Source organism: Gymnodraco acuticeps, unplaced genomic scaffold (assembly GCF_902827175.1).
Source record: "Gymnodraco acuticeps unplaced genomic scaffold, fGymAcu1.1, whole genome shotgun sequence".
In the NCBI taxonomy this organism is placed as follows: Eukaryota; Metazoa; Chordata; class Actinopteri; order Perciformes; family Bathydraconidae; genus Gymnodraco; species Gymnodraco acuticeps.
Window position 1 is genome coordinate 1,932,869 of NW_022992177.1, and position 24,717 is coordinate 1,957,585.

Below are 24,717 nucleotides of genomic sequence, written 5' to 3' on the forward strand. Positions count from 1 at the left end.
GTAAGGAAAAAGGAGACGTTATCTGACATGAGATGACATTAGATAAAGGAGACTGGAAACCATTTTTTTACGCAGTTTTTTTAATCTTATCTCCAACTGATAAAAACATGTGATTACACATGATTATTTAAATATGTATACACATTTTTATTATCTTTTTTATTAATTTCTATTTCTCCAGCTCAGCAGGAATCAGTTTCAGGCAATGCGCACACAGGTGTGACAGTAGACACCCCCTGCCTTTTCCTCACAGTCATCCGGGTCCTCTTAGATAGGCAAAACATGACCGCAAAAGTGCCATGAAACTCCTTCCTGAACTGGCGGCCAATGAAGCAGCTGAACAGAGGGTTGATGCAGGTTATCACGCTGCAGAGGCACATCTCCAGTGAGAAGACCAGGTCTGCGCGTCCCCAGGAGGTGGGGCTGTTGGGGTACAAGACCCGCATCACTATGGCGGCGTTACGGCTCATGTGGTAGGGCAGGTAAAACAAGGCAAAGAAAACCAGCGCGGCGCTCAACACGCGCCGCACTCGGAGCCACTGCTGCTTGTGATGCGGGTCGGGGCGGCTGTTCAGCTCCATGACGCTGCGCAGGCCGCAGTAGCAGATGGAGAGCAGCGGGAAGAGGAAGCCAAGGATGGAACAAATGAGGGAATAAGGGAGACTATCCTTAGTGTGGCTCATAAACATGTACAAGGGGCACACGGTGCGGTTGCTCCCGGGGCAGGTCTGGATCTCAGTCATGGTGGCAATAGGTACGCTGAGCAGCAGAGCAGCAGCCCACATCACCACACACAGCAGGTGAGTCTGCCTCCGGCCCAGCAGCACCAGGGAGCGCAGCGGGTGCACGATAGCCAGGTATCTGTCCACACTGATGCAGGTGACGAAGAAGATGCTGAGGTAGAAGTAGTTGTGGTAGAACAACCTCACAGTCATGCAGAACGACCGCCCCAGCTTCCAGTAGAGCTGGTCCAGGTGGTAGTGGATGAGGTAAGGCAGGGCCAGCAGCCATGAGGTGTCCGCCAGGGTCAGGTTGAAGAGGAACACCGTGCTGCGAGTCCAGCGACCCAGCCGGCGGCAGAAGACCCAGAGGGAGAGCAGGTTGAGAGGCAGGCCCAGGATCAACACCGTTAGGAAGAAGGTGGGCATCACGTAGAGCTGGATCAGCGGGAGACCTCGGGTTGGGTTCAGGTCGCAGAAGGCTGCCTCTGGAGGCTGGATGGTCATGGGCAGAGGTTCAACTTATCCACATTACAAGATGGTGTGTTTCCTGTTATTCTTCATCAAAAGCTGCATTTCACTGTAACACTTTGGCTTCAGTGTAAATACAGGATATTTGCCCTAATAGAAAACAAATCTTATAAACACTCATAATTACAACACAAAATTAAGGTTATTTGTAGTGTCATAAACCAGATAAAATGTTAAAAATTACAGTGATCCATTACAGCCTACCTGCACCTGAGTGTTGCCCATGTCTTTGTAACGGTGGCTTTGCGCTGTGCCAAGTGAAACAATCATGCCAACATATTTTGGTGTAAAACACACCCACCAGTGTGAACAAACACTGAATAGTTATCAGTGTTCTCTCGGCCATCTGTTATGTAAACTGCAGCAGGACGGATCCAAACAGGTCCAACACTTACTCAAGTTGAACTGCCACTTTATTTTGGAGATTTGTCTTTTTACATATTTGGATACATGACAATTACAAAAATTACAGAAACGAATGAATGAAACATAACATTGTAACTTAAAGCTTACAGTAAACAGATTCACCTTTTCCCCAAGCACGATAATAGTATAAAATGAAATATTATTAGAGAAAAGAAATATTCAATAAAATAAAATAGAAAACACAGGTATTAGATGTGTTAAGGCATCAACAGGTAATAGTTTAGCTAAGCGCAGAACATGAGTTGGGGAAACGGTCCAACATAACAGGATCTTATCTACATGCATCACGATCAAACAATTTATCGTTGCCTGAGTTTGTAGCACAGCAGTCAGCTATTTTACCTAACATTTAAATACTTCAACAACAGATAAGTATCACATGTTTTCATTTAGGCAGCCATGAAATGTCCTTCATATAATGTCAAAACAAAAAAGCTAATATCAAATTCGACTTCTTTTTCACCTGCAGTACAACTGTTCCATATTAGTGAACACAAAGTATCACACATTGTTGTTTCAAAACACCGATTATGAATGCGTAGCATCATGACCACAAAGACACTGACATGTTTACGTCTTGGTAATCACGTTTCATTAAGTGCTTTGTGCAAAATTTTAAAAAAGAATGTGTATCTATCTTTCCTTCTCAACACAGACACAGCTGAGGACAAACAAGAAGTGGGCGATGGCTGACGTGCTTTGTGTAATGGAGCAAACATAGTTCAGTAGGTAGGGGCAGCTTTCATTAGCTCCGACGTGTTGGTAAACAGAGGCACATCAAAAAGGGATCCCTTCACTCTCTCAGGGCTTCCCGCCCCTCATCTCCAGGCACAGGACTTACCGTCAACAGTCAACACACACCAGCTGCTGCTGCTGCTGCTGCTCAACAACTGGCCACTGCAGGACAAAAGCCACCTTCACCCACAGTACTAACAGCTGCACAGATTTCTCTTCACAGAAAGCTACTTCACACATGTCAGATTTGAAGCTGGAGAAACTGCTGGGCGGTTATGAGATTAAAGCTAAATGTTACTAGCCTAGTATTTGCCAGAGAAAGGATAATAGTTTGTTAAAATTGAGTAAGGATTACCTCAATGTGAATACAATGAGTTGCTGTAACTTTAAAAACAAAAAATAAACTAAAATTGATTATAGACTTACAGATACTGGGACTGTCATATAGCTGCACATACAAACAAGGGAAAACTCAAATTCTCATAACAAGCAAGCCCTCAGTTTCTAAATGGCTGTTATTCTACTGGCAGATAGAACCAATGATAAGTGTGTCATAAATTAAGGCACCTAGTCTTTGGTTACTTATAGTGGCACTTAAATAAATAGTCATATTTAAACAAGAGTAGGTTGTCTGGATTAGACACAGTGTTTTAGGATTTTTTACAGCAAATGTTGATTATCATCAGCGCTTTCATTGCAACATAGAGAGTGTAGGCCAGAGGTTTAAATACATGTGTTTCAGCATGCATGGAGACTTGGTCGATCCACTCTGTGCACTTTAACTATCAGCAGACTAGTAGAATAGGGATGGCTTTTTATATATGTTCTTAGTTTGTGTGTGTATGTGTACTGCACAAAACACACAGGCACTACAGCAAAGTAATGGTCAGTATCATCATACCCCAGCAGGGTAATCTACATCATGTCCAGAGGATTAGCCAGCAGCTCTCTGGGCTAGAGACACTCTGACAGCACCTCATGTTTGGGTAAACACGGGTAGATCATAGGCGAGCAGTTACACTCTTCATGGACGTTTTCGCTGAGTTGGATCTTCAGCTTCTCCACTTCATAGTTATGGAGATACTCCTGGACCAGGTAGCGCTCTCTCTTCACTCGAGCCCTCACGTCAGAGGGAACATCAGGAATCATCCAGGCAACAAAGAACTTGACCAGGAACGCAACGTGCTGTGGAGCAGAAAGCAGGTTTAAACAAGCTCTAGGTATCAATCTTTGATTACATGGACTATTGATATTGAAAATAATAATTAAACTTTTGGGGAACAATTGCTTATTCAGAACGTTTTTCAGGTAAGGTCATTGGTAATGTAAGGTGAATGCAGAGAAACAATTTCCCCACGAGGGATTAATCAAATCTTTAAAGTCAGCTGTCAGTCAGCAGTTGGCAGGATGTGGTTAAAAACAAAAAGGCATATTTTGCAGTTGAAAAACAGTAATAACTTTCAATATATTTCAATACATGTTATAAGAAAAAGTAAAAAAATAGCAATATAGATTGTATGGTAACACAAGTGTCGAGATAGTATCATATCATGGGGCCTCTGGATATTCCCACCCCTATTAGTTTTACTTTTAGCTGGAATGAGAAAAAGCTAAATATCTTTATAAAGGTATACCGAGGTAAGAATGTGTAGCTCAGTTCAAGTTGTCATTGAGTGATGCTGGTATTACCTCCATGATAATGATGAACGCCAGCTTTGCTGCCAGAATATGCCAGAACTGCATAGTGTGAGAGTACTGCTTCTCGTGGCCGGAGGGGTAGCGGTAATCACGGTACCTACGGAGAAGGAAGAGATATTTAACACTCTGAAAGGGGGCAACTTCCAAAATGATACTTATACTTAAATGCTGGTAATAAATCCCTACTTTTAATCCAGTTAAAAGATTACTTTAACTTTAGTATTATGTCATATTATTTCTACTTTCATTCAAGTACAGAACCCGAGTACTTCTTCCACCAGATGTATTACCATAGAAGTGGAAACATGCACTACCTCCACATGCACATTTATGTCACACACAGAGCATTACAATCACACACACCTGCAGGTATCGATGGAGCTGTTGAACCAGGAAGGGTTCTCGTCGTCATCAGGCCTGTTTTCGGCTGGGATGACAGAGATATTAAAGGAAGACAGGCTGTTGCTTATGTAGCCTTCCATATTCAACTCCCCCTCCGGATGGTAGGCGTACATGTACACGAGCCGAGGGATCATGTCAGAGGTGAAGGCCACGATGAACGCCTAGAAAGCAGGGAAAGAAACCGTGTCAGGCAAACTAGAGATACAACTTGGTGATATTGAAAAGACTCAAAGCACACAGATGTTGTCCAGCACTCACATTTGTGACCACAGAGAGAACGGCCATCCCGTTGAGGATCTCCTCCCAGGCTCCGATGCTGTGAGCCTTTGCTGCCACCGGACGTCTGAACTGAGTGGTGAGCTTCCAGGCATCCACTCTCACCTCGATGATGTTGTTGATGAGTGCCAACAGGGGTGCCAGGGGGAAGGAGGCGACGAACAGCGTGATGAAACCAAACTGGATCACTGGGACACAAAGAGGAGAGAAGATAGTGAGACACAGGAGGAGGGAACACCACCATCGGCAGAATCTCAGAGGACAGTGCAGCTATCATTTTCGATCTTATCCATTGAATTGTCTTTATCTGTCTGTTGTTTATGTGTCTTATTTGATCTATCTTATATTACATATCCTTTATCCATCTATCTACCTATCTGAACTATTCATATCTTAAACTGCACTGTAACTTTTTATTCATGTATTTTTTCTTTTAATGTTTCTGTTATTATCTTTTCTTTTTAATGACTGTTTTTAAATGCCTTTGTCTGAATGTCTTTCATTTTTGTAAAGCACCTTGAATTGCCTTGTGTTGAAAGATGCTATATAAATAAACTTGCCTTGTCTTGCCTATCCATCTATATTTTAAAACCAGTTCCTCGGGGTTCTTTAGGCAATTAAAATGTTCTCCCAGTGTTAAAAATGTGTTTAAAATCAGTGTTTGTGTTTATTCCTTTACGTGGCAGCAGTATATTAACAGGTAATTAGCAAAGGCTCACAGCATCGGAGCCTGGGAGGAGATCCTCAACGGGATGGCCGTTCTCTCTGTGGTCAGCTAAATGCAATGTAATGTAATGTAATGTAATTACTAATGTTTGTCTTGGTTTCGCTCTAAGTCAGGTCTCCAGACACTGGATTTCTCATAAACGGTCTTCACTGCAGCCAAGCCTGTCTCTTAATCTCCCTCTTTGTGTGTAAAGGATCAAATATGTAATGAATGTTTACCCATTTCCAGATACTCGTAGAAGAGGCCGAGCTGTCCGAAGCCCTGCAGGTCGTGGTCCTGCTCCCAGCGGCTGTACAGACTCTCTGGGTGGTTTCGTGCCTTCCTGCTGCCCCACCAGTTCATCATCCATCTGAAGGACACAAGGGGGCGATGAAGTCATTTAAAGGCAACACAATTCACCCTATAACAAAACATGTTAGAGGCTGTTGTGAAATACAAATAAAAGCTATAAAGAGATGAATGGTTTTTAAATAACTGTGGTTTCAAATGTAACAATATGTAAAAGTTAAGGTTTATTTCTGTAATCGTTTAAATTGGAAAATGATTGTGAAGTCACTGATGAATGGCTTTTTCACAGCAGACTCTTCAGCAGGAGCACAGCTGTTACTGAAAATTAATGACGGCTCTGTTCTGTTCAAGTGTCACAGAAAACAATGACAACAATGTGAGAGAGAGCCAACAAACGATGCAGCTGAATGGAATTTTTCCATCAAAATGTATTTTATATATACACTCAAATGTTTTCTTCTGATACAAGGTAAAATCTATCATGACCCATCTTTCTTTAAATGTCCTAATCTTATTGATTTTGTGTTAGGAGTATGCATGAAGGACATTAATGTCACTATTTTTCAAAACCAGGATGCAGGATATTTCAAAATAAAATCAATGATATCGAAATAAAAACCAAGTCCCCAGCCATGGTCTATGAAATATGTGAAGCAGCTGCGAAGCCTGTAAACAGAGTGTGAATGTAACCATCTGTATCTTCGGACGGTTAGTTCAGTGGAGTACTCACGGGACCAGAGCCTCCTGGATATTTCCCCACACCTGTTTACCAGTCATCACGATCACCAGCTGCGTGGTCAACTCAATCAAACAGCCTCCAGGGTCACACTGAATGTAGATAGGTTGAGATTGAGGAGGGAAGGAAAACAAACAAACTCAAATTCAAACCCAGGCTGAAGTACCAATGCTAATATTATACAATGTAATGTTTTTTTTATATCTGGTACCTCTTCATTCCTCAGTGTGCTGCCAAACATATAGGCATAATTTCCAGGATAGCCGACAAATTTGCCCTTAAAGAAAGCCACGTAGAAGCAGGAGGAATAGTAGTTGACAAATTGGAAGAGGAACATCTTCACCGTCAGTTTGTTCTCATACTCCAGGTGGGTCTTGGGAATTTCTGCCACAGTAAAAGCCATACATTTTGAATAAATAATAAAAAAGGAAGACATTTGTACACTCCAGGATCAATATGAAGATCATAATGGACACATAAAGACACAGATATGGAATACTCTGGTTCACTCTCACGCTCTGAGCCTCACCCATATCAGTGATCCAAACAGCCACTCTCTCATACATGAGGTTGAGGATCATGATGATGACAAAGTTGATGCAGGAGGCTGTGACAGAGGTGGCCAGCTGGGGTGTGATATAGGGGCCGACCACCTGCAGGTTGGTGGTGGGATTGTCCTTCATGATGCTGGCGAAGGCTGCGTAAACCGCCAGACGGTACGCTATCACGCCAATGATGCAGGCAATGATCAATGAGATCTTCAGGACAGAGACAGAGACAACATGAAAGACAACTACATGGCAAAAAACAACGGTACAGTGAGAACACCGTACCGTTGTGATTCACGTTAGACACCAACACAAATGAGGACATGTGAATAAAGTACACATACAAGTGATGTATTGCCTACATACTGTACATGTAGATGTAAGGAATAACTGTCATGCTAATGCAGATATTCCCAATGGAAGGGAAATAACCTTCCCATTAGCACATTCACAATTTTCTTAGTAACAACAGTCCACAACAGTCATATTATGGGCCTGTATGTTAAAAGCATTTGGTTTAAAATAGTCCATATTTTTAAGAATGACATAATTTCCCACATATTTTTAAAATGTAGATTAAGTGCAATAATCTCAGCTCCCAAATTATTAAAAACAGGTTCATTTCTCAAAAAGCTTTAAACATAGTGGCCCTGGTCACATGGAATTAGTGAAGTTGATGAACAGTATGACAGGAAAGACAAAAAGACACACGATGGAGGAATGAAAAGCATTTAGATTAATCAAGTTTACCAAAGAAACAATGCTCACCCATAACACGACTGTGGCTCCAGACAGACACGTGCGTGCACACTTGCTTGTTATTGGTAAGTACGGCTCCATTTCCTACATCATAAGCAAGCAAAGCATGGACACAGGAGTAAGTGTTATATCCTGAAAAGAGAGCTCTAAAAGGCCATGTTCCTTTAACTATACACTAGCCTCCGATGCAAGGCAGAGCCTGGTCACCCAATCACAGCCGTCTGTGTGTAGGTGTTTCAGTCCCAGTCCAATTCTTTCATCTCCTATTGAAGCTAGCCTTTCAAGATACTGTTCCACCAGACAAACAGTAGTGCGGTGCAGGGGTACATTCGTGCCTATGGGTCTTCCCAAAAAAGTCTGTTATCCACACCAACTACACCACACCAAAACCTCCTTCTCAACAATGCGGCATTCCACGTTAAGTGCCACCCTTACCCAGAGTGTCACGGTGGCCCAGCACAGCAACAACTTCCCCATTAAATCTGTGGGAGTCCTGTTAAGAACCAACTCCATTTCCTGAATATGGGTGGGATGTGGTTCAAGTCACATTAAAGCAGCCTGTTTCTGTTTATTTAACACTGACTGTCACTTTATAAACTACGCATTCCGGACTCAATGTACACAGTGTTCTTAATAAAAGGGTCTCCCTTTACACAATCTTTTTGATGACTGAATGCCACCATCTAAGAAGGTAGTTATCCAGTAAAAACAGCAGATCCTGTATTCTGTCCAATCCTATCTACTTGTCTGGTAAAGCCTGTGAAAGTTACACAGCCATAGATCTGTACATTAGAACATTATCATAAAGCATATTAGTATTCCATGAGCCCACAAACACCTGAGTGATTCGGTTCAGCTTGCGGTTGGTGCACTTGGTCTCGTACTCGGGCCGAAGCTGCAGCTGCTGTTGCTCCTCTTCAAAGTCGACCAGATCCCACTCGTACTCGAGTCGAGCCTGCCGCCTCTTCCAGAACTCCAGGAACAGCGTCACTGCAGAGCATACGAAGTGGATACAAATATGTTTCTTTGTGATTTGGTGAATACTATAGACCCTTTAATAAATAGTGAGTAACAGTGTTTAATAACAATATATCAACTCCCACTAGGTGGTGCACTGGGTTAGAGAATGGAAAATGAAGAGAGGCATATTTACTCACCCCAAATCGCCATAAATATGGCAAAAAACACCGTTCCCACATTGTCAAACAGGTGCGATTGCTGAATGGAGAACAAGTTTGAGAAATAGTGAGATAAAGAAAAAACAGAATTGTTGAGATCTAGCTTCAAACCACTTTAAAAGTCAAAAGTAAAACATATTAATGATTAACAAAAGCAGAAAATCCAGGATTTGTTACCCATGAAGAGTTGCATGTTGAGTTGAGTTTCCAGTAGCCACATTTCTTGTCACACAGCGGGCACATGACAATATTCCCTCCGATTTCAGCACTACATATGTCTTTACTGTAGGGAAATGAGAGTGATTATTACTAAATACTAATAATAAAGCAACAACATCTGAAAACCAACAACACAGGCATGTATTCTTGATAAACTCACCTCCACTGGTTGTTATCGAAGGTGAGGAATCCATAGACGAAACAGAGTGTTCCCACTATCGCAGCAAACAACAGCATCTCAGTGTAGAAGCCCAGCCAGGCAAAATAAATACCTATCTTCTCCCCATAATACTTCCTGTTGAAGGAAAAAATTACATTTCCTTTCATTCTTTTAAACACATTTTGAGCAAACACACATCAGATATGACTTCTTGTTTTTGTACCTTATGAGATTGAGGGGCTGCTCCTTGTAGAAACAGAAGAATCTGGCCCAGTGTTTGTGGAGATGGTATCTCTCACTTTCACAATTAGCATCTTTAGCTTTTGTCCAGTATCTACACTGTACGTACACAAGAGACACAGTTCACTACCTTTTTCATACAGTAACATCATTGAAGGAATTATTAATTATTGCATTGCAACACCGCACAGTGGATATCCAACAGGAGGAGTGAAGACTAAAAAGCTAAAAGTTCACCAAAAGACGCTCACATCATGCAGCGGGAAGGCAGCAGTGTAGGTGCAGTTGTTGAGTAACCTCTTGATTCCCTTCTTGTCTTTAACTCCGCACTCATCCTTGAAGTATGAACAGCGGGACAGGATGTAGTAGACCTGGGCAGAGAGAGAAATACAAGGAGAAATGTTCTGAAGCTTGCCAATAAGAACATTTAGTTATGAAGAAGTTTATTAAATAGTTATTTAAAAAGTATGTATGGCCTGCATGCATTCTGCATTTTATGTGTAAGTGATGTTTCATTTGAAAGTCTCAAACAAGATAAGAAACTCATGGTCAAAGAATCCTTACTATCCTGTTGCGGACAGATGGGGGGAAGAACGTCGCTTTGTCATCGATGAGGAAGAAGTCGGACTTGCTCTTGTCGAATGGAGCAGTGAAATAGTCTGGCTCGGGGTGCATGATGTGCTCCGGCAGACGGAAGGGGGTGGACAGCCAGTTCATGGGCATGTCACCGTTGTCTGGGATGTCGTTGACCTTGAATGGGACCTTGATCTTCAGCACGTCTGCGTAGGTGGCCAAGACTTCCCATGGAGCGTGGATCTTCACAAAATAAGTCTTTCCGTCGTCCGACTCCTAAATATAATGACAGCGAGACATGAGTGTAAGGATATTGGATCATAAACTAAAACAATTTCAGTGATAAAAAACATGCTTGAAGAATGCCTTTTACAGGCTTTATGAAAAACGCATGGTTTATTGGCTATAAAGTATAAAGATAAATATCAGTGTTTGTTTTGGCTGCTTCAAAAATACACTTATGTACTGGATAATTGTTTTTACTTAAAAATAAATATGATTAACCATATATACATATTATAAACACACAAAAGACATTAAATGATAGCTGGACTTTTACCGATTTATCTTCTGTCTCCAGTTCCAGGCCGACGTTCACTAAATTAGCTTCGTACATCTTCCTCCTCTCCTTTAAAAGAAAGCAAAGCATATTCAAACATTCAGGGCCGGTTTTTGGCATAGGCGGCATAGGCGGCATAGGCGGTCGCCTAGGGCGCCAGATCTGGGGGGGGCGCTCCGCTGGTTTATCTGGGACGGAAAAAAACATTTTTGATCGTTGGTGCTCATCCTAATTTTCGGTCTTGATGTAACAACATTCATAATTAAGTCAAGGTAACACCCTTTTCACCCCGGTTACACTTTTCATTTGCCCTGTACGATGGGCGCTGTAAGTGATGAAAGTGGGGGATGTTGGCTTATCTGGCGAGGGAGAGAGAGAGAGAGGGTGCACCGGTACCGGCGCTGTTGTTATTAGCATATGGTGCTAGCTGCGCTAACGGATATAAGAAGAAAAATCAGCTAAAATCTCGCCTAGGGCATCAAATTGGCTAGAACCGGCCCTGCAAACATTAACAAGTTTGTTTCAATCATTTACTGCCATTTCAAAACACCAAAAACCACAAAATGAAATACACAGAGTGTCAAATAACATTATAAATGTTTGAAAGGAAAGAGCCTGAATAATAGGAAACCTTTACACATGAAATCATAAGCATGTTTAAACAATTGTGAAGAATATGTATGTGGATAACATTGTATGGTATGATACACAAAACAGCAATAAGATTGAATGGATCCACAGTCAATTAGCTCAGTATTTTTGCAAAAGTAGCAGTCACTGAGAGTCCTTGTTAGAGCTGAAATTTACGGTCACATTTAACACCACGTGTGGATAACACACAGGAACTGGCCTCCCGTTTGCCCTTCCTCCTGCAGAGGAACAAATGAGCAAGTTCCTGAAGAGGCCAGAGGTCTGAGTGTTGACTCACTGAGGGCTGCGGGTAGAAAGTGAGTCGGCCGCTACAAACAGCCTTATTCCAGAGTGGTAACACAGAGCTGTGAAGACTAACAGCTCCGTATCAAACACTAGTCACACACAAGTCTTTCAGCACCCCACAGCTGAATAATAGATGAGCCACAAAACAAATCTGGCCAGCAAAGGTAAACGAATACTTCAAAGTTGATTTTCCCAAGAAAAGGGGCTGTAAGTGTATCTCTAGAAGTGACCTTCTCAGGGAAATTCCGTGAGAGGATTACTGACACAAGCTGAAAATAACAGTTTATCTAACTTTATCAATGTTTTGGTATTTGGAGTATGCCGCTGACACACACTGTGAACTCTGAGGATATCCTGTAAGAGACAGTTCTTACTGTTTAAGTCAAAACATGGAAATAACAACAGCTGCTCTTTTGTGCCATATTATGTCTTTAAGATAATTTCTTCTGGAAGTAGAATACATCTTAAAAAACGTTTGTTGCAAAACAACATATAATAATTCATTAAAAACACATACGGAGAGAGTAAGCTAGGGAAATACTATACTGTATATAAAAAAAGAAATGGCATAGAGCTTATTTTCTTACCTGCTTTCTCTCGCCATCTTTATCATCAAGATAGGACAGGACAAAATCAATCCTGCGCACTCCATCACGGAAGAACACAGAGTCTTTGCTGTGTTGTTGTTTGTCAATCTATAAGGAAAAGGAACAAAGGTCACAACATTTAAAACACATACACAGGTCCAGTATCAGCTCAACAAGTCCTTGGATGCATTCACCACAGCAGACAGTCAATGGGTCAGTGGCAGCAAAACCCAAAGAGCAAGGCAGCAAACCACTTCATACGGAACTGCTGGACTAAATCAGCAAAAATACTGATTATCAAATCTTCACCCCAATCACAAAGAGCATTCTTAATGCAGGGCATCTGCTATTGCGTGGTGTTTCATTATACTCATGTCTCATTTACAGGATGTATTGAACAAGATGAGAATAGGCTTTTAGAGATATCTTTGTTCACAGAATTGAATGCAGAAAATGACATAAAATGTTTTGATTTTAGGTCATCAGTCAACTCATTTACCATAACCTTAGCAAAGGATATGTAGAGAGGAGTACACATTAATTAAAAACATTCTTTACACACAACAAAGACATGCAGCAGCCACATCTGGGTTAACACTCCAACATTGTTTCTGTATAATCTGTAATCTATAGTCTTTAAAAACACCTGTATTGGTGGCTAAAATCATTCAGAACATGTGCTAGCCAGTCAATGCTAGCCCCTGAGTGTCTGTCTCTGCAGCCACGGGGCTGAAGGGAAATTAACTACACAGGAATGCTTTGAGGGAGGAAAGGAAGGCATGACTGCTTGCTGCTTCAGCTGTTCGGGAAGCTAAAAATAACCATGTGCCAGTAGTTCTGTCATCACTACAGTAGCTACCTACACAGACAATTCAGAGCATTTGTTAACATTTAGCATCACAAATACTATGAAATAGCTCTGTACTGTAATTCCGATAGAGCTGGCAGTTTACGGATAGGGAGGAAAGGAAGAGCACTCTACCTCCATGGTCCACTCCTTTTATGATTATGATGCACCAGCGCAAAGGCTGCCTGTCTGATAGAGCAAAATTGCCTTTCTCCAGGGAGCAAGCTTCTGCCTTAAACGCGCTACCTCCCTCACTCTCACTCCTCTGTTCTCCCGGCTCCATCCAGTCCCACTCCCCTCCCTGGAAAAGCCCTCACTCGCTCAGATATCCAGGAAAGAGAGAGGGAGAGACAGAGGAGGAGGGATAAAAGGAGAGAAGTAGAGGAGACTCCTAGAGATGACATCAGCACAGGATAGCATGGCGGCTGCCAGCTAGCTAACTAATGTAATAAGATCACAGCGTCAGGGGAAGCAATATAAGTGTACTGCACAACACTGACCATCGGGTTATATTTTAAAAATGATATACATATTTCAGGGAGAAAGGTCAACGGATACCATAAGGACATTTCCTCTGACAAAACTGAATGTTGGTGTATAATCTCCCCGAGTCTGACTGTTCAAAAAGAATCAATTAAACAATCTGGACCATTTCCCAACACTGTACAAAGTGCAAATGGGTCACTATCAATACAAGTACTTTGCCTCACCCAATCAGTGTTATACTGTAAGTATGACAGCTGTTTTGAAAACTACAGCTCAATCTACCACCCTGATTCATACTGTACTAACATGTAGAAAAATATGCATGTACGTGTGCAACCTTTCTGCGGTTCTCCCAAATCATGCACACTGCTAACCGCTAGTTACCTCCCAGACTAGATTGGACCATGTTGACCATGGCAGGGGTGGCAGCTTTCTGGGACATAGCTGTAAAAACTCTCTCATTTTCCATAATTACAGATCAGCTGTATGGAATCGGTGCATCTGCTTGGAGCCGCGTCTGCTCAGTAAAGCTGCTAGAGACCAAACCCTAACTACTGGGTGTTTTGACATGTGTATGTCTTTTATCTTAATTAAGGAGAGTAAATGTAGAACATGCCGTAAGATAAATATGCTACTAGTTTCAGGGATGGGTTTCTATAAGATATCTCTATTTTGGGGATAAAAGAGTTTAAAAAAAGAACTTCTTTGAAACTGGTCACCTCCTTCATTTTAAATAGATCTCAGCTGCTTAATTGTATAATAATGTATCATCTTCTCTTCAGCCAATGACACTCCTCTCTATTTCAATCAAAAGGAAAAGTCTCTTTTAGGGCCACACTACGAAATACGGTGCAATGCTGTTCTTTGTGTTTTTACTATATTATTTAGACAGAATATATTTAATTTTAAAAAACGACAACCCGTGATATTATTTGTCAGCCATATGTAGTAACTAGTGGCCTCTAGATCTCTAAGTTATAGGTTCATCCATCAATGCAACCTCCAGATTTGTTTCAAACACAAACACATTATCCTCAATAGCTAAAAAAGAGAAATCGAATACTTAGATTTGCAAAACAAAATGGTATCTTGAACGGTGAGCCTCCCTGGAGTGTCACAGAGGCAACCCTTTTGAAATGTTGCATGCATTTTAAACCATCTATTATTTCTATTTTTCATTATAGATACATGTATGCAGCTGCCTCCCCTCGTATAGTCCTTGATGTGATCTTCGTCTCAGCTAAATCGTAGTCTTTAGTAAAGGGAGGCAGATAAAGTATCTTATTGCAGGGTTATTTTTCTTAAAGATTAGCTGCCATAAAGGGGGTCATTGTTCCACTATTCATTCAAATGAGCTGCACAGTTTAAATACCACCACATTTTAGAGTAGTCAAAAGAAGAAGCCTACAGTACGTTACATGGTTAGCCACAGCAAAGAGCAGTCCTGTCTTGAGCACTGGGCAGGGTCATGATTACAGTATAGACTGTATACACTTAAAAAACATGAACACACGTAAATGCACACACGAAAAAAGCTGGGCAAATGACAGATACAGTAAACGGTGCATGAGCAAGTCTTTGTGTGTGTGAGTGTGCCCTTTCTAATTATGCTTTAACAACAGCAGGCTGTTGATTTCTCTTCAGTCAAGTGGACAATTATCAAAGGTGAGAACAAAGCAAGTGAAAACGCCTTTTCCATTTGTAATGAACTCCTATGAGACATCAACACATAGCTCATGCTGCGTTTTTCTATTGCAGTCAAAAGTGCTCTCTAAAAGCCAGCGTCAGCTCTCTTCCAAGAAATGTGTATTGATTTCAGCTCTGATGTCCAAAATGTATTCTCTGAACATCTAATGTCAGTGGAGAAATTCAACAAGGGAAAGACAAGAAGGAAAGAAAGGCTTGCAGCCAGACATATGCATGAAGTTGCATCACATCACAAGCCTGTTTTACCATGCCATACCCTGGAACGAAACTTCAGGAATTGGGCCCGCTTTCTCCACTGCTGTGAAGGAACCAAGATAGTGAGGGAAAGCCCAACAACAGCACAACAAATTCAACAACACACAGCTGAAACTGTAGCAGCCACTATACAGAGGTCTTTAAATGTCAGACTACTTGCATTCCATTTACACAGCATTACACATTATGTCACTTGTTAACACTCTGGAAACGACTAACTGTTATAAGTCAGGGTGAGAAGGGTTCAGGTCTTTCTCCGTTTCAGGTTTGAGTTCAGAGACGGTGTGAGACGACGCAAACACGCAGACACAGCAGCATGCAGCGCTGTCCTTCACTGGTGTCTTACCCCAGTCAAAGCTTCGATTCGCTCTAAAGTCTCAGACTCGTGCCGTGGACTGTCGCTGTGTTCAGACTGGGCCAGCGAGGCCAGGCTGGTGTTGAGAGAATCACAGGTCTCTACACACACATCAGGCGTTAAAGGAGACTTTAAGTGTGGTGTGAAAGAGGGAGAATAGACAGGAACATGAGGGTTATTATATATCACTCATGACATTTGCAAACCGTAACTGTTATGAATGGACTGGAAAAAAACAAGTAGTGGGCTCTAATAAGATAGAAAGGTTGACCACAAGTGGGCAGTAGATTGATTCATAATAGGAAAGTCATTGAGTGTATTAAGTGATTTACTAAACTAATACACAATGTACTTCCTAATACAATTTTTTATAGAAGACATACTGGAAGTGAATAAATTATACTGTCAAACAGAAATCTGTCATGTATGCGTCTTGTAAAGCTGAATAGAGCACATTTTCACATATTTAAAAATAGATTGAATAAATTCAAATCAGCCAAAAAATGTGATTACATTTCGGGTCACTTGCGAGCATGTTTAACTACATGGGAAGTATAGAAATGGCTATTTGGAAATTGTATAAAAATAAACTGTCTCGGAGAATCTAGGGGAAAAAAAGGTGCTTTAAGTCATGTCTGTTGTGTGAGTGTAAGTGTGGTGAATTACCGGCGATTGTTCCGGTTGGAGGGATCCTGTGCTCGATGAAACATGTAGGTGGTAGCCATTTACATCATCTGCAAGACAGTAAACAAAGCAACATTACATTAATATAAGCTATAATATTCTTTAGCCAATGTAAAACGATCATAACAAGTCAAATGAACTTTAGCCAGGCAGGCTGGGGGCAGTAAAGGGAAGTTTCAGGCATATGAACAGCCACCTCAGTTAATAGATGTTGTGGTCTATATTTGAGCAGCATTTTGTGGCAGTGCTCCCATAGGCCGGACAGCATGACTTGACAGGATCACTGTGGGAGAAACACACAGCCATGGTGCTGTGCTTTGAGTGTGTTACGTGCCGCAGTGGGTGCTTGTGTGTGTGTGTGGTTCTCTCTCTCTCCCGGATTGTCTCTCCCCCAGACTCCTTAAAGGACCTGAGGAAGGCTGCAGTGGCCTCTCCTTCTCCTCTGGCTGCATGTGTGCAGTATGTCTCTGTGTGAGGCCTGTGTTTTTGTGAATTGTTAGGAGATGTGCTCCAGTTTATCTGTGTGTGTGTTGTACTATTTAGTCACTTTCTTTTAAAAGAAAGTTGTTCTAAGTTAATTAAGTTTGTTTTGCCAATTGGCTGGTGAGCCTCTTTACTTTTTTATTAATTAAAACCTCACCTTGTGGTGACCTTTTTCTCCCGCCCGGTTGTTTTTGTGTTTTGTTACTTCCCTTTGTACCCCTAGTTTAGGAGGGAACGTAACAGAGTGCTTTGAGAAGTGTGGGAAACCCCATCCATGTGATGCAAATGAAAGCTGCCCATGTGATGAGACATGACTTTAATCATTACAAAATACTGCTGTTACCTGCCAGTCATTGTTTGACGAGGGCAATTCAAGCCTTTCATTCACTCAGAGAAAGAGATTTACATAAACAAATAGCAGGAGAAATGGAAAGCAGGAACAACTTCAAGTACAGTCTGTGACACTATCTCCCAAAAAGTAAAAAAGCAGAACAAGGTTTCAGACTGTGTTTAAATAGAAATGCAACCTTCCTAATTGATGGTCTCTGTGAGGTTATATTTAGTCTGGACTCAACACAGAAAAAGTACTTACACTGACCTGAAACAAACATCGAAACCTTTCTGTCTCTACGTTATTACACACCAAGTCAGCCAAGTAAAAGTTAGTGGTTAAAAAATAAAATAAATGACATTTTCCAGAACCAGAATATCAAAAATGTTTAAATTAGTTTTGCTCTAAATTAGTTTTTTCTATTTTAGTTTCCTTTTTGAGTTAAGACAGGATGTGAACGCTTACAGGGGACAAGCAGCGACCCCCTAAAGAAGACATTACGGTCTATATAGCACAATATACAGCAGATTTTAAACGAAAACCCCATCAGCCACTGTTTTATGCAATACTTTGTTGTCTTTAAAACAACATAAGATCCAAAAAGGATTGTGAATTTGATTTTGATTGCCGTCAGAAGTTCCAAAATGTATTTCCTTTACAACATATGAGAATGCATCTAATAGCCGAGCATATTTGTGCACAGTTGGACTCAGTATTGCAGCTCTCAGAAAACATTATTTTCTAACCTGACCAAGAAGCCTCCACAGTTAAGGCTTTGTTCGAGAGAGAGCAGCTGATCACAGAGGAAATGCCAAAAGGCAGCTTCTGTCTCATTATTGTATTACCACAGCAACCCAACATATTCCAAACTACAAATAATATATATATATATATATCAATATGTATCCTAAACAAAGAAAGTTATTTTACAACTCAGCTATACAAATACTTTAAGGCAAATCCTGCTGAATCATAAAACAGTTCAAACAATTACAGCTTATATATTGAAGTAAGAGAGATATGACTCCCCCTCCTATCGGTGTAGATGTCTGCCATTTTGCACCTGTAGTTTTTCAGTGTTACAAATGCCACCTAGCAAGGTGTAAATGTAAATTCAGCAGCCTTACTTTCAGTAGATATTATTTTTTGTATACAAACAAAGTGGGTGGGTTTTGTCTCATTTCCTACGACAGGAAGCTGTAGTCTATTCTATTTCGATTTGTAAGTTTCAGGTGCTCACATGCTGTACACCTACAGGCCAGTTCACCAAGACTGTGCCAGATAAATGTAATCCATATTTACAGTAAGGGTGCAACAACAAGGTATAATCCAAGTAACTCTGAATCTAACCTTCTCTCGTCTGTGTGTTTTGACTCGTGTCTTTGTGCAGTTGAATTTACTTTATAATGACATTTAAAAGAGTCTCAGATAGTTATGTTAATTTTGTATTCATTAAGAATCTAAATTGTCTGGGAATAATAGCAGTCTGGGGATATTTACCATTAACACTACACGTTTTTGAGTGTATATTAACAACATGAAAATTAATAGTTGCCGGCACTAGGTCATACAATTATTAAGTTCTGATGTACGAGAAAAGCGTTTTATCATCACCATTGTTTAATCCATTTACCTCGAAAAGAATCAAGATTTCTAGTCATTTTTATGTTGTAGAGCTGAGAGTGTGAATTGTGAAAAACAGTCTCCCACTTTATCACTACACACCATTAATACAGAGCATCATGTAACATCAATTATAGTTCATGATTCTGCAATGATCTGCTATAAACATGATGAAAAACTATCATATCAACTCCTTCAGATAAGGGCTTCTGGAAAGCATCCATGGTGAATCACCCTCAATTCACCAACACCATAAAAGGCTAAAAATCACAAACCTCTTAGTTTGTTATAAAATCCCTTTAGGCCAGAGGCACTGAGAGGTTTGGGGTTTGTACTGGTGGCTGAATGTGAGCCGGTAAGTGACAAAGTATTTCCAGAAAGCAGGCCAGCTGTCGGAGGCTGGCTGGCTGGCTATAAGTCACTGTTGTGTCCATAGAAAGAAATATAAACTATGAGTTTGTTAATGCGTAAGGGAAAATGTACAGGGTGGGTCCATTTTAAAATAGTAGAGCAAATGTAACTTAAAATAGTTTTCAAATGCTCTGTGGTACAGATTGTTGTTACTGCATAAACACTGTAATTTGCGGGTTATGCCAGAAAGGGCATGCCATAGCATAGCCAACCAGTGACATACATTACATCTAATTCACTATTTACCTTTTTTGTTAAATAGAAGTGTTATGGTTATGTTGTCAAATGCCATAGAGCAATGTTAAAAAAGGTTGTAGATTTAGTCCAATGTTGGTTTAGAAGTCCTTGATAAATACATTTAAAGTTTTTTTTTAACACACTGGGGAACACCCGACCTCAGTTTAGTCTTAGTTGATTTCCCAGCTGTAGGACAGTAACGTTATCTCACCAACACTAATGAAACATAACACATTTAGTTCATAGCAACATTTTGAATGCGAAACTACGGCAGGCTGGTTGAGGCTCTCCGCTAATTTACTCACCATTGAAAGAGTCTGTTGGGCTCATCTCAATCAGACTGTCGCCTCCCGCTTTCCCCGTTATTCGGTGCATGTTGAGACTCTGGTGTACGGTCCTTATCGGTCCTCATGTACACCAAGATATCCCCAGCAATACGGTTTAACTCCAAGCAGTGCTCCTTCAGTCTCTGCTAGTCCACTGCTCCCCACAGGCCGCCCTTCTTCACCCACTGACCGCCGCCTGCTGCATCACTTCAGCCCGGAGGCGGGAGGTCCGTGAGGGCGGGGCTAACAGACCGTGTACTAACCATACATATAGTCGCAGTGGTTCCTAAACTTTTTGTGCCCAAGGCACACCAAAGGACAAGTACAAATCTCAAGGCACACCTATTGTGCAAAATAGCCCTTATAACACGTGTTATCACTCATATCATGTAAAATATCTGTAAATGTGCATAATTATTTACTAATGCCAAATAAAATGTGACAAAGACAACTATATTACTCATGAAATATTTATTAACGAAATATTTCAGAAATTAATTTGAAACTTTATCAAATTAGGCTTCATCAAAGCAGCAACACACTCATTTAAACCAGACAGGTCACAAAATAAAAAATGAGGCAAAGGAAACTCAGCAGAAATTCAGCACAGAGAACTGTCAATGCAAGGAAGCTGCATTGTCCATGGTCCTGAAGTACAAATTATAAATGTAACATTTCAGCAATCAGTATTGAAACATGTGCTATTGTAAATATTTTGCCGATATATTACACTACTGCGTTACTATCTACATAAAGTAACTCGTTACTTTACTCGCCGAGCACGTACGAACTGCGCATGCGTGAGTGGCAATAACTTTCCTTACCAGCAGGCGGCGGTAGTGTGTATTTGTCATTCAAAACACACAACAACCGGAAGACAGAGAAGAAGAACAGACTACGTGATATAAACAAACAACAAATAGCGTGTGCGGTAGCTTCACCTTAGCATGTGTTTTTTGCAGGTGTTTGTTGAGGTTTGACGTGGTGTTTACAGCAGTGGATAACAGCTTCTGGCCTGGACACAGTTTGCACCTCACCGTCACATTCCTGTCTATTCTTCGGACGAACTCAAAATAATGGGACCCCTCGAAAGTTATCGCTGACTCAGCCATGTTTATGCAGCACTGCACGTGGAGATGTGGACGCACAAGTCGCGCAGATTACGTAGCCTACATATAAACCTACAAAGTACTGATATAGTAAATTAAAAAGTAATTATTTTTGTGTAGTTGTATATTGCAATAATAACATATGGTTGTCACAAAATCCCACGGCACACCCGGACTTACCTCACGGCACACCAGTGTGCCGCCGCACACCGTTTGAGAACCACTGGTCTATGGTACTAACATGTCTACAGAGAAAAACGGGACAAACGATACAACTTCAGGATGCGGATATTTTTATAGATTTTAAAGGTGATGGATTTTGATACAAATAGTTTTTTTTTACACAACCAATTGTATTTTAGGGAACACATCACATTCACAAGACAAAATGGATTGACCCTAACCCAAATGTTGCACATTTTTACTATACAATAAGGACAATATGGCACCACTATTACAAATATAAAGAATAAGGCAATCAAAACCTAATGTGTATTTGCTAAATATGTTTACTTGAAATATAACTTTTTCTGTTTATCACTAGTATCTTAATATTTCTTAATTGTTTTGTAATTATTTTTTTTATTAACCTCTCACATTTGATGTAGGCCTACATATATTTGTCTTCAATAAAGAACAGAATACAAAAAAAACGTACATGTTATAATTTTAGTTATTTAACCTTAAGTGAAAGGTGAAATACTGTGAAAATATTAACATCTAGCTGACAACATTGCTACCAATGTGAGCTGCATACAGAAGCTAACAAGCTTAGTATACATTTGAGGCCGAATTCCTCCATGGACTTCATTAAATCCAGACAACTGGGAGTTAATGTTTGAACTTCAGTATTCTACTTACCAACAAAGAACAACAAAAAGCAAAACTTTCGTCGGCTCTTTTAGTTTAGTTTCCAGTAGGCATTGCAGAGGTAATTTTTTTAGTGGAAAAAAAGTTCGGAAATAAGGTTGCCACAGTAACCACTGTTGAATACAACCCAAAATACAAAGACAAGACAAGTCTACAAGTGTTATGGGTCTTGATGCTGCCGTCCCTGTGTTTACCTTAGATCATTTATTTGCTTAGGCATTAATGAAATTTGTTTGACAAAATATCCAGAGAGTTTCTGAGACTCCCTCTGCTGAAAAAAACAGCTTGGACCAGCTAAAGATTCTATTTTTGAAGAATAAAGCAATTTTTAATTCCTGTTTCTGAACTATCTGCCCAATCTCCCCAGGCCATCTGTCAGATAAAATTACACAATAGTCATATTTGTGCGCAAGGACACAGTCACTGTCTGCATCTTGAGTGGAGAATTGTTGAACAGCTCTAGAACTGTAGCTAGAACTTGTTAACTAAACAACACATTTGGCTCAATTCACCATTTTTACTTAACAGGAGACTCCCATTTCCATTTTCAAAAACAAAAGCTGAGTGTGCCCACAATAGATCCATAAGTTTCACAGACTTGAGTCTGATGAGTAAGGAGATGCATATTGAATGTGATCACACACTTCCCATACAAAGACTGACACCTCAAAACATATTCAAGGAGCATGACATTTGCTTTGTTCATTTCATCATAGTGAGTGTTGACCTTCCACAGGACAAAAAACAGCTGCAACTCGTTTCCAATTGTTTGTTTGTAGCCTTTATTTATCCAGGTAAAAATCCCATTGAGATCAACGATCTATTTTACAAGGGAGACGTGCCGCACATTGGTCACACGTAACAGAAAACAGAAAGGACATGCACATACAACATAATGACAGGGGTACAATTTACAAACGTATTCACAAAGACAGGTACAAGGAGTATCAAATATCATTTCATCCAGCTGTGCTTTAAAATGATGCAGGGGAACCAAAATGCTCATTTTCAATATGTTTTGCAGAGTGTTCCATGCTAGAGGAGCTGCGCACATGAAGGTGTTAGTGCCTAAAACAGTCCTAGCACTTGGTAAAAAACACATCCTGGGATCTTAGGCAATAGCTACTTGCGACTCTCTGTGATATCAGTGAGCAGGTGTAGTTTACCCAGCATGGCTTTATAAATGAACATGTACCAATGACTGAGTCTCCGAACAGTAAGTGATGGCAGACTTGCCCTGGCATACAGGGTACAGTGATGAGTAAGTGCTTTAAGGTTTGTAACAAATCTCAGCGCACTGTGATAGGCAGCATCTAACTTGATCAGGTAATGGGCAGGTATCAGGCATTCATATATATATATATATCAAATCACCATAGTCCAGCACAGGTAAAAAGGTCACAGAGACTTTTCCTGGCCTCAAGTGAGAAACAGGACTTGTTTCTGAAAAGAAACCTAGCTTCACCCATAGCTTTCTAAGCAGATTATTGACCTGAGGTTTAAAAGAGAGACAATCATCAAGCCAGATACCAAGGTATTTATAACAGGTAACCACTTCAAGTATACTTTTCCTTGCGTAGTAACATTATCCAAAGTTGTCTCCGGTGTCTTTTTGGCTTTTGAAAATAGCATTACCTTAGTTTTATCCACATTTAAAAGAAGCTTAAACTCAGAGAGCTGCGTCTGAATAATATTAAAAATAGCCTGTAATTTAACAACAGCCTCCTTAATGGACAGACTTACACAATACATCACGGTATCAATGTAAAGTTGCTTCATCCACATTTTGACCTAAACTGTTGATATAGATGGAGAATAAAAGTAGACCTAAAACAGATTTGTAATGTTTAACCACTCAGAAGTGAGCCCATCAAAATTAACACATGGGGACCTTTCAGAGAGGTAGTTCACAAACCAACCCACTGTATGGCTGGATATGCCAATACTGGCCAGCCTCTGCTTCAGGATTTGATGATCGACGGTATCTAAAGCTTTGGAAAGATCAATAAACAAAGCTGCACAACTCTGCTTTTTGTCTAAGATATTAGCAATATCATTCACCACTTTCATTGTCGCAGTGATGGTGCTATGTTGCTTTCTGAAACCTGACTGATGTTTACATAGTCGGTCATTGTTACTTAAAAACACCTTTACCTGCTCACTCACTAAGCTTTCAAGAACCTTGGCCAGAACTGACAATTTAGAGATGGGCCTATAATTATTTAATAAAGTAGCCGCCCCACCTTTTAGTAGAGGAAGGACATAAGCTGACTTCCATATTTTTGGAATTGTGTTCGTGCTGAGGGAGAGGTTAAAAAGAGAAGTAAGAGGTGGTGCAATAAAATCTGCAGCTATCTTTAAAAAGCAGTGGCGAGCCGTGACTTTTATACCTAGGCCCTCTGACCCCCACCCCTTATTACGTCACAGAGTATACTTCAGCGGAATATCAAAACAACGGCCCAGGGTGCAAAACGCATCAATGAAAGCGACCCTCTACCACACAAAACAACACCTGTAAATAACCCTATTTGTGTTCTTTGAAATTGAAAAGGATATTGCATTGTGTTTGTTACTTTCGTTGCAGTTGTATGTCTTAAGTGTGATTTGGCATGCTTTTATTTTGAAGGTGAGTTAACGCTGTTGACAGGAAGTTGTTGTTGCTATGGAAACAAGAAAAGTTTCACAGCGGGCGGAAC

At 40.6% G+C, this 24,717-nt stretch overlaps 2 protein-coding genes across 4 annotated transcripts; both read right to left on the reverse strand.

The window, feature by feature from the left end:
- Positions 1 to 182: 182 nt before the first annotated feature.
- Positions 183 to 1,484, reverse strand: LOC117538990 (P2Y purinoceptor 4-like). The gene has a single exon (XM_034205004.1). The coding sequence runs from the start codon at positions 1,224 to 1,226 to the stop codon at positions 183 to 185; it is 1,044 nt and encodes a 347-aa protein (XP_034060895.1). The 5' UTR covers positions 1,227 to 1,484.
- A 161-nt stretch (positions 1,485 to 1,645) lies between these two features.
- ano5a (anoctamin 5a) lies at positions 1,646 to 20,270 on the reverse strand. 3 transcript variants are annotated; one of them, XM_034204678.1, is made up of 21 exons: positions 20,022 to 20,270; positions 16,614 to 16,681; positions 15,939 to 16,076; positions 12,298 to 12,405; positions 10,775 to 10,843; positions 10,207 to 10,491; positions 9,894 to 10,013; positions 9,626 to 9,741; positions 9,403 to 9,537; positions 9,201 to 9,306; positions 9,003 to 9,063; positions 8,684 to 8,835; positions 7,855 to 7,929; positions 7,068 to 7,296; positions 6,750 to 6,922; positions 6,533 to 6,630; positions 5,733 to 5,863; positions 4,770 to 4,975; positions 4,473 to 4,672; positions 4,101 to 4,206; positions 1,646 to 3,596 (listed from the first exon to the last, which is right to left on the reverse strand). In XM_034204678.1, the coding sequence occupies exons 1-21, from the start codon at positions 20,089 to 20,091 to the stop codon at positions 3,366 to 3,368; spliced, it is 2,877 nt and encodes a 958-aa protein (XP_034060569.1). In that variant the 5' UTR covers positions 20,092 to 20,270; the 3' UTR covers positions 1,646 to 3,365. The 3 variants fall into 3 exon arrangements, with proteins under 3 accessions (XP_034060569.1, XP_034060570.1, XP_034060572.1); XM_034204679.1 differs by lacking the exon at positions 15,939 to 16,076; XM_034204681.1 differs by lacking the exons at positions 15,939 to 16,076; positions 16,614 to 16,681; positions 20,022 to 20,270 and adding an exon at positions 13,280 to 14,145.
- Between the last annotated feature and the right edge of the window lie 4,447 nt (positions 20,271 to 24,717).

Bases quoted from the DNA above. Each gene is read 5' to 3' on its own strand.
- LOC117538990 (XM_034205004.1), bottom strand. From the start codon at position 1,226: ATGACCATCCAGCCTCCAGAGGCAGCCTTCTGCGACCTGAACCCAACC.
- ano5a (XM_034204678.1), bottom strand. From the start codon at position 20,091: ATGCACCGAATAACGGGGAAAGCGGGAGGCGACAGTCTGATTGAGATG. The intron at 9,307-9,402 runs GTGAGTTTATCA...ATTTCCCTACAG, and splicing joins TTCGATAACAACCAGTGGAG to TAAAGACATATGTAGTGCTG. The intron at 9,064-9,200 runs GTAACAAATCCT...TTCTCCATTCAG, and splicing joins CAACATGCAACTCTTCATGG to CAATCGCACCTGTTTGACAA.